Source organism: Mustela lutreola, chromosome 2 (genome assembly GCF_030435805.1).
Source record: "Mustela lutreola isolate mMusLut2 chromosome 2, mMusLut2.pri, whole genome shotgun sequence".
Lineage (NCBI taxonomy): Eukaryota > Metazoa > Chordata > Mammalia > Carnivora > Mustelidae > Mustela > Mustela lutreola.
Genome location: NC_081291.1, coordinates 148,383,121 through 148,398,923, shown reverse-complemented (window position 1 = coordinate 148,398,923; position 15,803 = coordinate 148,383,121). Strand labels below are relative to the sequence as shown.

Genomic DNA, 15,803 nt, shown 5'->3' with positions numbered 1-15,803 from the left:
ATGACAGCTTTTACAATTTTAGGAAGAACTTATTTTAAAGAGTTGTGAGTAAAAAAATTACAAGAGAATTACCTTTCCACATGCTATTCTAGCATCACAGCAAACAATGGAAATTTTTTTGTTTTCTAGTTGGAAATCAAGTAGTCTGTCAGCAATTGGCTCTTTTTCCGGGATATCCACAGAAAGTTGATAAGAAATTGTTTTTAAGTGCTTTGAATCTAATGGGAAAAGAATCACATGAAAGTGGATATTTAAAATATTCAAAAACCTCTCTTCTAAAATGAAATTTTAAACCCTATTACAAAAGGATCACTTCATCAGACTTTTTTTTTTTTAATGGAATAAAAATGACGTCCTTCATTAAATTAAAGTGAGCATCTTCTTTTGTTAAAAAAATGAAAACGTTCCTTTGTTAAAAAAGAAAGATGATTTTTTATTAGGTGAAATTTTCTGGTCTTATGTTTAGTAGGAAATAGTGGAATATCAAGGAACTTTATACTAGAGATTTAGTTTAAACCACAACAAACATTGATCTTTTCTAAGTATCTTTTCAATGGCTCTGAGTGGTAGAGGAACAACCCCATGTTCAGAAAGATTAAGTAATTTACCCCAAATCAGCCAACCTATAGGGAGAAGAGCAAGGATATATATCAAGAACTTCTGATTCTAAAAATCAGTGCTCCTTCAATTTTACCCCTAACTAGAACAACTGTACAGCTACCTGTGAAGTGGTCTATAGATGTTGCTAATTTATTTCGATCAATAACAATAGTAAGCAGAAGACAAAAACCTCCAAAAGCCACATAACCGAAACACCAGATTTTCTGAACCATTTTAACTGAGGCATTGACTAGAATGAACAATTTATTTATTTTTAAATTATTACTATTTTTTTAGATTTTATTTACTTGAGACAGAGCAAGTGAGAGAGAGAGAGGGAAGGAGAAGGGGGAGGGGCAGAGGAAGAAGCAGACTCCCTGCAGAGCAGGCTCAATTCCAGAACTCCCGGATCAGGACCTGAGCCAAAAAGGCAGACCCTTAATGACTGAGCCTCCCAGGCATCCCTGGAATTAACATTTTAAATATTATTTTTTAAATAAGCCAATTTCAGCTCTTAGTCATCTGAGCTTTCTATGTTCAACTGATGGATAACATCAGCGTTGAGGAACTCACCTTCTTCAGAAAAATTAGTCTGTTCATTTGTCATTATTGCAAATTGTCTGGCCATTTGTCGCTCCTGTTTTCTACAAAATTGAAAAATATGATGCAAAAGTCTGAAATGTGTTTTGAAGCTTAAAACAGAATTTTAGTACAAATTTTAACTGTTTAAATGCTGCCCCTTATTATTTTTATCTTTAAATACTTGTGAATCCAGGCATTTGATCAGTACATACGGGTCTCTACTCTTTAGTCAACAAATTTCTCCAACATGGGAATTCTAAATTGAGCTGAGAATTTGCAGTTAGTAGATTTCTACTTTAAATTGGTGTGTTCACAGAGTTTCTGGGAGCTTCTGAATCTCAGTAACATCCACCAAGAATTTTAGTGGGTTTGCTTTGGCCAATTTTTATTTCTTTACTGGGAACATATCTTCAAAATTATAAATTTTGAAAAAACAACGTTCGTCGACAAAAAGCCCTCTTCTTCAGTGGGCCTGAGTTTCAATATCAAAGGCTCAGTTACCTCCGTAAGGCTTTTTCCTTTGCTTTGAGTCTGTCAACTTCACTGCCATGGGCTGCGTGAGGGTTAATACAGATTAATTCCGCTGTAGGGCCCTGGGTTTTTTTTTTTTCCTCAAAGATGTAGTCAATCAGATTTTGAAAATACCTACAACAGGAGGCCTGAAAAATAAAGAGTCCATTTTTCATCTCACTAGTCCTCAATGAAGATAATTAGAGAAGGAAAAAAACAAAAATGGGTAATGCACTTTTGATAACGATCAATGGTTACTTTTTTCTGGTAACTGCTTTCTTGAGTGATAGTTTTGCACAGAGTTGTGCAAAACTATCACTGCAGACAACTTTTAGAACATGAGCCCTTATCCCTCGACACTTCCTCCCCATCCTCTTCTCCTCTGAGCTCCCCCAAAGCCACTAACCTGCATTCTGCATAGGTTTCCTGTTGTGTACATTTCATGTAAGTGGAATCAGACACTTGTGGTACTTTATGATTGGCTTTTGCTTAGCATAACGTTTTCAACTTTCGTCTATGTTGGAGCATGTAAGCATGGATCAGTACCTCGTTCTTTTTATGACTGAATAATATTCCATTATATGGATACACCACGTTTATTGACCTGTTTACCAGCTGATGGTTATTTGGGTTGTTTTCACTTTTCAGCTGGTATGAATCATGTTACTATGCACATTGGTGTACAAGTATTTGTGGAGGTAGAGGTTGTCAGTTTTCCAGGACATAAACTAAGAAGTGTAGTTGCTGGGCTGTAGGTAACTATGTATTTAACTTTTCAAGGAATTGACAGACTGTTTCTTGAAAGCCATATAATCTTCCAGTTTCTCTACATCCTTGCCAACATTTGTTAGTATTATTCGTCTTTCTGATTACAGCCATCAGAGGGGGTATGAAAAGTTATCCTGTTGTGATTATGATTTACATTTCCCCACCAGCTAACATGTAACCCTGTTAAGCCTTGTAAGAAGATGCAGGAGAAAATACTTCATATGTTTAAAAGTAACACCATTTCCTCCATGAACCTGCTTTAGAACTTACTTCTATTGATTCCGAGTTATTGTCATCAGAGATAATATCCATATTGGAAAGAAATGTTCTTAGATCGCCCCCACAAAATTCACACTGGGGTGATATTTCCTCCTCTTCTTCCTTCAGGGAGGGGAAAGCAAAAATGAATCAATGCCCACAAGGAGGCCCAGAGCCTCTGGGAGCAGCAGGAGTCAGGGCTCTGGGTGGGGCCCGCAAATGTCCAGTAGGGGAGCAGGGGTGGGGCTGGGGGATGTGCAAACCTGTCACAATCCCTGGGGGCTGAAATAGTTGGTGGGGGAACTTGCAGGGGGCTGAGATCCTATACCAGAAGGCACCAAACTTGCAAGGTCTGTATATTCCAGTAATGAGACATTATTTCTATTCAAGGGCTGGGGAGGCCTGAAGAGGCAGAGGTGGTGTTTTGAGGGCCTCTGTCTGGTTCACCAGAGCACAGAGAACCCATCGGGAACTTGTGGGTCCTTAGGGTGCCTCCTCAGTGAAGAAAGAAAGTTGCACAAATGACTTTACTATTGACTTTACTATTTACTATTGACATCAGAGTCTGGTTGGAAGTGTGTGGATTACAGTGTGTGACTTGATGCAGAAGACAAAGGATAACACACATTAGCCCGCAGGTTGGGGTTCTGAATTCTCCTGTCTGTGCTGTGAGGGTAATTTTGAAGGGGCGTGGGAGGCCAGGGGAAGCAACAGGAGACTTGGAGTTAGGGGCTCAAGGGTAGAGGCACTATGGCTAGGTGAGTGTCTGAGGTCACAACTGTGACTGCAGGGGCTCCTGGGCAGGCCAGCAGCCAAGCCCAGCACAGGCCTCTGGGAAAAACCCATCTCGTGCGTGGCTCGCAGGTCTTGAGCACTACCAGGCCAGCTGTATCTTCCATTCTTTAGGACTGGCAAAATAACCACTGTGGGGCCAAAGGGTGGATGAGGTGGTCGGTGCCACCAAGCATTCATCACTGGGGAGTGAGGGCTACTGTCTTGAGGCTGTTGAACTACCCGATAATAAGTACTGTGCATGGCTGAAAGTGGAACACTTTGGGAGGGGTGGGTAAAGCCCCGCCCTGGACAGATGGTGGTGGAACGTCTAGTTTGTCTCTCATGTGACAGGACAGGCGGAAAGAGAGTGTGGCGACGCCATTTCCCTACCAGGGTCTGGGTCATTAGCTTTTCAGCCCATAGTCCCTTCAACCCTTCACCTGTGGGAGAAGGAAGGTGGAGATGCTTCCAAAGATCACGAGGGGGGCTGGCCTCTGCACCTGAAGAGGCTGCAGCTGGAAAGGAGAGCTGGCAGGCCAGCGCCTGGTGCCCTTGTCAAAGCCCCATGAGATCTGCCGTGTATAAAGATCCGGGGGCCAGTGTAGGGACCACTCCCCTGGAAGAAAGGCCACCAGGCTTTCTTCATGTTCAAAACCATCTCTGGGGGTCAGCAGAAGAAAACGCCAGACACTTCCTTGGGTACAAGCTTTTGTGGTTCAGCAAGAGGAAGGAGCTAGGTTTGAATCAAGAATTTCATTCTGAAGAGTCTGAAGGGTGAGCCTAAAGTTTAGAAAAACCTGGACAAACACAAACAGCAAATACTGACCAATATTACATTCCATGGCATGTTTAATGTGTCCGCCACATTAGACTTGTAGAGTTTAATGTGCTGCCCCGAGCGGCTATGAGCAGCATGGGGTGTGTCCGCCCAGCATTCCCACACACACATCTGCCTCACGCCGCCTCCCACGATGGCTGGCTCTTATTCCCAGGGAGGAAGCCTGCACCTTTAGTGTACCCCGAAGTAAATAATGAAGGAGGTTCCAGTCTGGGGATGGTGAAGCTCTCTTCACATGGCCAAGCCATCCCGAGTTTGGAAATAATCATACCACCCATCAGTTTCTCCCAGCTCTGGTGCAGCAGGACAGTGCGCGGTCCTGTTGGGATTATGAGGGCGGCCTTTCCCTTCCCCACCAGGCAGAGGCAGTAACTGGTCACTTAAGGTGATCAAGTATGGCAGACATTCACCTTTGTTGCCAGGCCTTGTGGCCACTGTTACAGGATGAATCGTGTCCCCTGAAACAACAGTTTGGAAGTCCCAACCCCTGGTCCCTGGAAATGGGGCTTTATATAGATAGGGGGTCTTTGCGGATGTAAGCAAGTGAGGATGAGTCATTAGGTCATAATCCAACAGGACTGGTGTCCTTGGAGAAGAAGGACACCGGGACGCAGACACACAGAGAATGCCAGCATAGCTGAGGCCACATAGGAGTGGAACAGCCCCAAGCCAAGGAAGGCCAGGGTTCCATGGCCACGCTGGAAGCTAGGAAGAGGCAAGGAAGCATGCTGTCTGAGAGGGTGGACCGGTTGGCGCATGGACTTTGAACTTCTAGCCTTCAGAACTGTGAGACAGTAAGTTGCCATGGTTTTAAGCCACCTGGTTGGCGGTACTTAGGTCCAGCGGCCCCAGCAGACAGACACAGCCACCCTGAGTGCCGTTCCACATAAAAGAGCTCTTTGCCTGGCTTTGTTTTTTAGAGTATGTTCATATCTTCTGGGCAAATCGTCACATGGCTTATTACATTATGTATTAATAAATGAAATTTAAAAATATTTAAAACAACACGAATTAAAATCACCTTGAAGTTAATGCCTAAATTGGAACTCTCTGGTTTGAATGTCAGAATGGATGGTGGCCCGATGCTAGGCAATGTTCTCAGAGAAGGCTCAAACAGGGTGATGAAATCTTCTTTAAACTACATTTTTAGAAAGAGAGAGAATCGATGTTTGAATAAGTGATATTTACCATGAACATGCTTGAGTATTGGACTGATAAACGTTTCTTACCTCCAGCTCACATAAAATACTCAGTCTTCGCTCTTCTGGATTAATTACCCATTTTTCTGAAGAGAAAAGCATCAATTTAGAAAGCAAGTATAAAATCTTTGTAACAGAGTCTTCTACTCTCTCGTCACCCACTACCCATCTCAAACACACACACACACACACACACACACACACACACACTTTTACAATGTCTTGAAACCTTTTCCCCACCTCCTTGGGTAAATTCTTAAGGGAGGGCATTTTGAGAGGGGCGGGCACATCCCAGTTAAGTGTGGTTCCCCAGTGGCAGCTGGCCTTCTCAGGCAGAGGGAAGGACTCCAAACATCCATTTACCTCTTAACTTAGAAGCCAGATTTTCAGGTTCAGTTTCTTTGATTACAGAGGTTGCTTCCTTCCCTGTAGAATGAGTGTACATTTGTCATCAATCCTGACAAAGTAGGAAAGAAGTGTAATGTAAAAGAAAATATGCCTGTCGGAAAAAGAAATACCCTTATCTGTGTTTGTTTGACCTTTGACCTTGTACCTTTTACTTTTTTGTTTTTTAATCAATTGTGGGGAACAATCGTAGCTTTTTATCAATCGTGGGGAACAGAGGAGAGCCACCACTGAAGGATCATATTTAAAAATGTGTCCCTATTCCTTTCTGGTCCTAGACTTCTACAGAGATGCACACTTTATTTGATTATAAACGTTATTTGCAGACTCTTTTGTTTCCCTCTTTCTAAAGTACTACTTTGTCTACCTTATGTCTGTTATTCTGTAAAAGACTTTTCAGGTTGAAGGGTGCTAAGGGTTCTCCTTTAAGACACTGAACTCAAGCATGAGGATTATTCCCTCCACAGATTCCATGGCAGTACTGGAAATGGGGAAGGTAACTATCAGCAACTTTAAATAAATGTCTAGAGGATTTAAACGGATAGAACTGGAATGATGGAAACCAACCAGATCAACCTACAGTGGGACAGAGGTATGGGGAGGGAGCTGGCCCGTTTGCTCACAGAGCCAGGGCCAGCAAGGACTGCTGTGGGAGAAAGAAGTGGGCTCCATGCACTTCCTATGTGGAGTATCCGGAAAAATTTTAAATGTGTTTTAGGTATTTTGGCCGACAGAAATACCAGCACAGGTATAAAAAAAAATGTATGCACAAAGATTTTTATTAAGGCATGAGTTGTTAAGGGGAAGAGCTCAAAACATCAAACCAAACCAAACCAACTCTGAAATATCTAGCAATCAGTTTTATTACATAAGCCACAATAACTGTATATAAAGTAACGCTATGCTGTTGTTTCAATGAAATAGATCTATCTTTCATGACATGGAAAGGTGTTCATCATGCACTGCTAAGTAAAAAAGTTAAAGAAGAGATAAAATTGCCATTACTCATGGGAAATGTTAATTGTTCTGCAGACTTTCAACTTACAAACTATTAGCATTAGTAAGAAATTTCAGCAATGGGTGGGTCCGATACAAGATTAATATATAGAAATCAATAATTTTCCTATGCATTGACAATAATTAGAAAATGGGAAAAAAGTGTCCAATTGTTACATCAATACAGGACTATAAAACACCTAGGAATAAACTAGGAAGAGCTGCATGAGTCCTTTATGGGGAAAATATCCCCCACAAAACTATGAAAGAAGATCTGAAAGAAATGGAGGAGCACACTTAGGCTCACTAGGTTCCTGCTTGGTTCAGACTGAGCGGCCATTAGATGAGGTGGCCCTGCTGCCTTCCTTGGTAGCCTAGGTAAACAAACCGAAATCCACGCCAGTCAATTCCTGTAAATGCCTCAAGGTTAAGAACAGCCAATGGGGACAGCCAAGGAGGTTTCCCATATATCTCAAACCCATAAGCTCTCCAATTAAAAAATTTCCTTGTTCTGCTCCGGGGTATTCTCTGTAAGAACCTCCCCCTGCCCCCGCTCTTGTCTGGGGAGCACTCCTAACTATGTCCTGTTGGGCACTGCTCCATTTTCAATCCATGTTTGCTCAAACCTAGACATCTGAAAATGCCTCAGTTTGTCTTGTAACACTGCTAAGATGGGGTGACAAATCAACTTGTCAAGTTCCATTGAGAAATCCCATCAGAATTACTGCATAGATTAATTTGGGAATGATTAACATCTTTTTAGTATTTGGTCCATTCTCCTGTTAGATTTTGTCACTCTTCTGTGCAAACCCTGGAGTGTCTTTCTACTTCGGTCCCATTTATAAAGATCTGGTCCTCAATTGTCCCTTTGACCCTCAGATCCTCCTCCTACTTACTTCCCTGCAGCCACACTGACTGCCCCCTTGCTCTGGGAGGAGGCCTATGCTACTCCAGTCCCTGTGCCTGGAATCTTCTTTCCCTGGAAACCGTTCTGGCTCATTTCTCTCACATCCTTGAGGTCTTTGCTCAAGTATTTTAGCTTCTCAGTGAAGATTTCCCTGAGCACCCCATGTCACCTTGCCCCCCTCCCACCCAACATCTCCTGTCCCTTCCTCTGCTTTTTCTCCTTAGCATGTCTATTGTCCAATGTACTATGTATTTGTGTATTATCTACCTCACCAGCCCCGCACACACCTTCCACACTTTAACACCAGATCACTGAGACAGGGTTTTTTTTTTTTTTTCTTGTTTGTTTGTTTTTCTTCATTGCCATTTCCCTAAAACCGGGTCTGGACTATGATGGGTGCTTGGCACGTGGTAGGTGCTCGATAAGCCTCTGATGAATACGTGACATAATATAAAAAAATAGAAAAGTTCAAAGAAAAGGCTATTCATAATTCCTTATACTGGGATAAATTAAAATTTTCATTTTTATATATTTCTTAATGGTTCGCATTTAGAAACAGCATGCATTTTAGTTCTTAATAAAAAATGAAGACATATATCAAAACACAAGGGCAGATTTTTTCTTGATGCGAACATATTGCCAAGCCAAAGCTAAGAAATTAAACTACTCACTCCTCCGCCTTTTGCCAGAAAATTCTTGAAGCCAGCTTTCTTCTGTTTGTACTGATGTTGGAATTCCTGGATACAAAGTGTGATACATAGTCCTGAAGTTTAAACAAAGTGTTAGTTTTGAGTGTATCTATAGAGTTGTTAGCAGTTCTTCGGAACACAGCACATTTTAACAGTCAAATACTGCAGGTACATAGGAGAGCCTGGTTTCTATTTTCTTTGAAATATATTCTTCCATTGTTATCTCTCAGTAAAGTCAGGCACAGTGTGTTTTCATCATAGGGCAGTGTTCCTGAGTCCCAGAGACTCCCAATGCCATATCCCCACCCCACCCCACCCCCGCCCAGGGAATAAATTACCACCACTATTATCAGTGCATGTGCGTTGGTGGTGACAGTGATGGAGTGTGTGTTTAAACATTTATTTTAATTTAAATGAGACATATTGTACATTTTATTTATTTAAGTAATTTCTACTTCCAACATGGGGCTTGAACTCTCAATGCTGAGATCAAGAGTGCTATGCTCCTCCAGCTGAGCCAACCAGGTGTTCCACTTAAGTAGCTTAAAAATAATCCAAACCTTTTTGCTTAGTTCCTTGGCACACTGCATCACTGGGATAATCCTGAAATGACTGTGTCTTGTAATAAGTGAAGAATAACTCGGCCAAAGCCACCTCTGCAAATCTCTGGGGGATCCTGTTTATCTCACCTACCAGATAAATAAGTTATGGGGACCAAGGGTAAAGGCATATATATATATATATATATATATATATATATATATATATATGCATATATATATATATTTGTGTGTATATATATTATATATATTTGTGTGTATATATATATATACACACACACACATATACACACATACATATATAAAGATTTTATTTATTTATTTATTTATTTATCAGAGAGAGAGAGAGAGAGAGAGAGCACACACAAGCAGGTGGAGCGGCAGGCCGAGGGAGAGGGAAAAGCAGGCTCCCCACCGAGCAAGACCCTGACGTGGAACTTGATCCTAGGACCCTGGGATCATGACCTGAGCCAAAGGCAGATGCTTAACCAACTGAGCCACCCAGGTGTCTCAAGGGTAAAGGCATATTAAAGAGCAATCCCTAGACAGCAGTGTATGTCTGGTGCTTTTTTCCCGAATTCAATGGTTAGCAAAATCAATACATTATCCACCAAAGGCTCTTTGCCTTCCTGAAACCAATACCAAAGATTGTTTTTGAAATTCTGTGTAAAGATAGCGGGTGACTGAGGATAACAAAATTAACGTTTATAGAGAACTTACTATGTAGTAGTCCCTTCACAACAGTTGCCTTATTCACTCTATTTCATTCCAATTAACAAAAACTAATCAAGGCTGTATTAATATTTCCTTTCTCCAGGCAAGGAAACTGAAGCTTTAGGGAACTTCTGAAACATTGCATGGGCCAGATGGAGATGGGGCCCTGACCTGTTCAGCTTCAAAATCTGTTTCTCCACATTCATCTGCCACCTACAGTTGGCCCCATTTTCAACCAGAATAGTAATAGGGCAATTAAAAATAGGAGGTGAGCCAATAGTGGTTGCATTTTTATGACTTTTTAAGGACAGATTTCCACAAAAACGCAATCTCATGAAATTCACCAGAGAATGCTTGGAAATCTAAAAGAAGCGTCTTCTTAGGAAGATTTATGAAGGGAAATTATGAATTTGATCAAGTAAAGAGATAGATGTTCCCACATCATAGGAAGTTCAGGTCAAGCTGGCATTTGAGCACCCAGTTCCCTCCCTATCCAAGATCTTACTGAAATAACAAACACAAACAAACAAACAAACAAACACAAAAATAGCCCTGGAGGGGGCCTGAGTGCCTCAGTCTTTTAAGGACCCACAGTCCTGAGATAGAGCTCCCGAGCCCCTCATCAGGCTTCCTGCTGGCTGAGAGCCTCCTTCTCCCTCTCCTGGCTTGTGTGCTCACTTTCTCTCTGTTAAATAAATAAATACAATCTTAAAAAAAAGAAAAAAGAAAAAAATCCCTGGGAAATTAGAAACATGTCATCAGTAGACCAGTAATATTGAAGTCCTTACAGAACAAAAATAAATGGCTTTCATTTGATGGAAAACCAGAGTGGAGAATACCACAGCTTCAGACAAAAGAGGTAAGTAAAGTTCTTCTGGGAAGTTCTTTGCTCAGACTCAACCAAATGCAGTAAGGAGGGAGCTAGGGACTGCCATCAGAGGAGTTCAAGAAGTCAACTCAAAGCAGTTGGCCAGTGCCACAGCCAGGCCTGTTCTTCTCCCCTTACACAGGAAGGTTGTTTTTATTTCCAGATGAAGCCCAAAGCACTGCTCCCCACAAAGAGTGGGCAGCCTCTCTGTGGAGATTTTGGGTCTGAAAGACAAGCAGAGCACAGTGAGAGTTTCCACAGGACCTGCCGGATAGGCCTGGATGAGGAAGGAGGGACACCCCACCCAGAAATGAAATGCCTGAAGAACTCCGACCATGAAGCAATGTGTCCTTATCCTAACTCTGGTAATAGGGGGGCATCCTGCTTGCCTGCTTCCAGCCGACACTCCAGGAGAGGCTGGCTCTGATAGGCCCCATCCACCCACGCATGCACGAATCACCACCAAGCCTCCAGCAGTGCTGTGAAGAACTACTCAGCTGCAGAACGACTCCATTCTGCCTGCCTAACGGCCATTCATTTATAAATACAAACTGATAACACAGGCTTACCAGTCACCTAAGGGCAATCAATAGTATGGAAGAGAAGCACCAAGATAAACAGAACTCATCCTGAAAAGAACGAACTTCAACGAACAAAAATTAGTGTAAGAATACTCTCAAAAAAGACCTACAAGCAACAACTATTTGAACAGCGACACAGAGCAAGATCTGGTTCTTGGAAATGACAAATATGAAAAACGAAATAAAAATTTTTGTACAAGGGCTTTGTATTATCTTATAAATACCCCAAATCTTAAAGATACCTGAGAGGGCCAACAGCTATCCAGTAGGATTTCTAAAGGAAAGAACAGAGACAAATGAAGGAAGGAATCAAATGCCACCAGTGTCTGAGAATCAGAACGATCAGCAATACCAGGTACTAAAAGGCAAAGAAACAATATCTTCAGAGCTCTGAGGAAAAGGGCTTTAAATGTATTCTTTTATGCTATGTTATATTAATTAAGTATGAGGGTAAAATGAAGAAATCTCCAGATAGGCAAGAACTCAGGAGTTTGAATACCTATGAGATCTGCATGAGATAATTACCTGAGGAGTTTCTCCAGCTAAGAGGAAAGGAATAGAAGCTGGGAATCAAGAAAATGTGGCCACTGCACCCAACTCAGGAAAGCTAAAGACAATTAAAAACAACTGAGAGGTGAAAAGTTCTCCTTTTAGGAGCCAAGTTTTATTAGCATAGGATTTTTTTTTTTTTTTTTTTTTTTTGGTGCACTAATCCAATCACATTATTGGATTCTTAGCATGAAATTATATTGTTGATTGGCTTTCAATTTTTATAATTAACTTGTACTGACTTAATTATGATTATAAAACACAACATGAACATAAAACTTGGCAAAGTAAAATGACTTTATATGACTATATATTACACATTAATATAGTTTGTTATAAAATGTATATAATGTATTACTTGGGATAGGAAGGGGTGTGAGGAGAGATAGAAGAAAGTAGAAGTGCATTAGAGGGTTAACGTTTCATAATAAGAATTAATATAATAGGTAGGGCTCCTAGGTGGCTTAGTTGGTTAAGCAACTGCTGCTGTTTGGCCCCACGTCATGATCCCGGAATCCGGGGATCAAGTCCTGCATGGGGCTCCCAGTGGAGCTGGGAGTCTGCTTCTCCCTCTGACCTTCTCCCCTCTCATGCTCTCTCTCTCTCTCTCAAATAAATAAATAAAATCTTTTTTTTTAAAAAAAGGAGTTAATAGGTAGCCGCTAAAGTTGATAAATCAGATAGTAGAGATTTAAATACCTTAAAATCCTAAAGGCTAGAAAAACTAAAAATAACATCACTACCAAAAATGAAGAGGAGAGAAATAGTAATGAGTTATAGTCCTCATCTTTCATGGGTGGGAAGCCCATAAATGTCACAAATGGATAAATCAGAGAATGAAAATACACTATTTAAATTTATATTGGAGTGGTGTCTGGCTGGCCAAAGTCAGTATACCACGCAACTCTTGACCTTGGGGTTGTGAGTTTGAGCCCCACATTGGGTAAAGAGATTACTTAAAAATAAAACCTTAAAAAAAAACCCAAATAAAATTATATTAGAAACAAACTGTTAACAATATGTTAACTGGTGAGTGGGAGTGTGAGGATGAAGAAGGGCATGGAGATTTTTTATTTTATACCTTTGTATACTTTAATATTTTAACCATGTACATATTTTTTACTTAAAAAGTTGAATTAAAAGGATAAATAAAAACATAAAAGTGGGACAGAACAATCCTGATGCTTAGGAATTTAGAATTTGCTTGTAAAAGCAAAGTTTAGGTGAATAATAATTCAAGATTGTGGACTCAGGTTTGGTGTGAGATTTCAGGGAAGATTTATAAATATGTCCCAAAAGGTATTTCTCTGGTCTCTTCCTGTGTTTGAAGGCTAATAGCAAGAATAACAATAAGAAAAAGAGAGAAGGGGGGAAAAAAAGACTATAATTTCCAGTCTCCTTCACAGAATATGTCTGTAATCACGGTCTCATTTAGCCAATAGAGACCTATGCCCTAAACATTCAGAACCCTGGCTATTGTCTACCTGGCAGAGTGTTATTATTTCATGTTTTATGAAGTGGACATGCCATGTCTGTGGGTAGATGGACAGGGACCTTGTCTCTATCCCCAAAAAAACTTTTTGAAGAAATTACTTGTAAGTGTCCTGGATTATTTTACTCTATTTCCAGACATGTTTATCCAAGAGGTAAACACCATCAGCTTCCAAAAATAATATGAAAGCAAAACATTTCTTACCTATTTAAATTCGTTTCAGAAAAGTCTTTCCTAAATGTCTGGAATATTTTAGGAAAACCTGTTGAATGAAACATTAAACAATTTATCCACTCTTCCTAAATCAGTGGCTCTCAGAAGGGCAATTTCTTCCACCCCCCACCCCCCCAGGAGACCTTTGGCAACATCTAAAGACATTTGTGATTATCATAGAGTGGGGGCTCAGGGCGTAGCCCCCGCTAGAGGCAAGAGATGCTACCAAACATCTATAATGCAGAGGACAGCCCCCTCCCACGCTCTGCCCAACAGAGGAGGATCCTGGCAGAAATCAATACTGGGAGGTTGAGAATCCTCTAGATAACTGCCCTGCCTCTCTTTTTAAGGAAGAGACTATTGTGGTTTTAGCACAGGAACTTAAACACGAGGTAGGTTTTTTGGAGGACGGTCTTAGAAGCAGAACACTCTAAAGGCACTACTGTTCCAGGAGTGGAACGTTCGTGTGTGTGTGTGTGTGTGTGTGTGTGTGTGTGTGTGTAAAAGAGGTTGGGGGGATGGGGGACCGTGGGGTGGGGGGAGATAGAGGGAGGGAGAGGGAGGGAGAGGGAGGGAAAGGGAGAGAAAGGGAGAGGGAGGGAGGGAGGAAACAAAATCACGGCCAGAATGCACAGAGGAGTACTACCAAATGCGCTCCTTATGGCACCACCCAAACTTCAGCTTCGCCCAGCGTTTCAACGATGTCCTAAACTCTGAGCCATCACAAAGGCTCGGCCAAGATTTCAGTGCCTCTGACAGAAGGGCCGGAGATAGACTGGGTTGTGTGTGGAGTGTGCATGTATTTAGAAACCAGCCGCGCAAGGAGACCAAGGCTCTGGAGTCGGACGACCCGCAACCCCGAGGGCCCGGGAAGCCGTAGAGGAAGGGGCGGGCAGGGGCTGTACTTTTCTGGGGAGTGGAGGTGCTCCACTGCGAGCTCCAGCTCTGGGTCTCGCTCTGCGACGGTCTCAGCCTCTGGCTGAGCGGCGGGGTCGGGCTCAGGCTGGGGCTCAGGATGCTGGTAAAGCGGGGAAGGTAGGGCTCTGAATTTTCGCCATTGCTGACACCGAGCTCCAAAGCCTTCCAGAAGTACTCATCGCTGAATGTCCCGTGGGCCTCCACCTTCTTCTTCTCTGGGTCTACGGCCTCCTCCTCCTTCTCCACCTCCTCTTCTTCCTCCACCACCTCCTCCATCTCTGCCAACACCTCCTCCACCTCCTCCTCTTCCGTCTCGGGCTTTCTGAAGCTGCGACGCGAGTGCAAGTTGGCCATGGCTGGCGGGAAGCTGGGTGGCCGCTAGCGCAGTGGCCGGCGCTGCGGCCGGTCTAGGCTGGAGAGCGCGCAAGCTATTGTGCATCTGTCTCCCTGGGCAACCGCCAGCCGCGCGCTTCCGAGCCGGGGGATTTAAAGCCGCAGCACCCGCGGGGCGAGGGGAGGGGCGGCGGGGCAGTGAGCTGCTAAGGAGCCAGGACCGCGGGCAAGCTTCTTTCTCACCCGCTTTCCCCTCGCAGCCTGTGGCGAACTGACCTCCCTTTCCCGTCAGGTCCTTTGAAGCGTGTTTGTTTGTTTGTTTGTGTGAGTGGGGTAGGCGGAGTCACTAATGACATCGTGAGGCCACTTGGTATGGTTGAGGCTGGATTTTGGTTTTTGAGTAGATACATGTTTGTTGGAACTTACTGTAAAACTTTATTACAAAAAAAGTCACCAGCCTTTGGGTCGCAGTTCGCTGCTTTGCTTTTTTAATTGATTTTATCTCGATTAATGAGATTTTGGGTGCTCCTTAAATTTTGTGCCCGAGATGGGTGCCTTGCTCTAGACCCAGTCATGCTTGTCGCAAAGCCTGAGGCATCTGGCTACTCTAAGTACCACCTATATCTTTCCGGAGGCTTTGTTTTCAGTTTATTGTATTTATTTTTGTAAAATATTTGTATACACATAAGGAGGCAGATAGAATGATAGGTAATGTACGTTGTTTACTTACCACTCAGACTGGAGCATACATCTTCACTGTAGAGTTCAGCACCCTTTGAAAGGCCTCTCACATCTGAGAAACGTTCCTGGTGAGAGAAATTGTGTTTTTGCTGTTTGACTTCACCTCTAAGGTAAAGGAAGTAAACTGAGATTCTCCGTGGCTGAGGACACCTGACTGTTGTGAAAAAGGCCTGGACTGACCCTTATATTAAGTGCACAGGATTAGGTCTAAAAGTCTTCTTGCCTGATCTCTGTTAAATCACTTGACCTTGTTCAACTTCAGTTTCCCTGGGGGTAAATTGGGAATAATCATACTTTACCCCTGAGAT

At 42.5% G+C, this 15,803-nt stretch overlaps 1 protein-coding gene across 1 annotated transcript in view; it reads right to left on the bottom strand.

Annotated features, from left to right (window-relative positions):
- Nucleotides 1–14,871, bottom strand: part of ERICH6 (glutamate rich 6) — a 31,032-nt gene extending 16,161 nt beyond the window's left edge. The window contains exons 1-10 of the mRNA XM_059163765.1: nt 14,409–14,871; nt 13,495–13,552; nt 8,509–8,600; nt 5,893–5,955; nt 5,560–5,615; nt 5,352–5,468; nt 2,731–2,841; nt 1,684–1,841; nt 1,174–1,244; nt 73–218 (exon numbers count right to left, since the gene is read on the bottom strand). Of these exons, the coding sequence (XP_059019748.1) occupies nt 73–218; nt 1,174–1,244; nt 1,684–1,841; nt 2,731–2,841; nt 5,352–5,468; nt 5,560–5,615; nt 5,893–5,955; nt 8,509–8,600; nt 13,495–13,552; nt 14,409–14,775 (1,239 nt within the window). The 5' untranslated portion in view covers nt 14,776–14,871. The remainder of the gene's footprint in view (nt 1–72; nt 219–1,173; nt 1,245–1,683; nt 1,842–2,730; nt 2,842–5,351; nt 5,469–5,559; nt 5,616–5,892; nt 5,956–8,508; nt 8,601–13,494; nt 13,553–14,408) is intronic.
- Nucleotides 14,872–15,803: the final 932 nt, after the last annotated feature.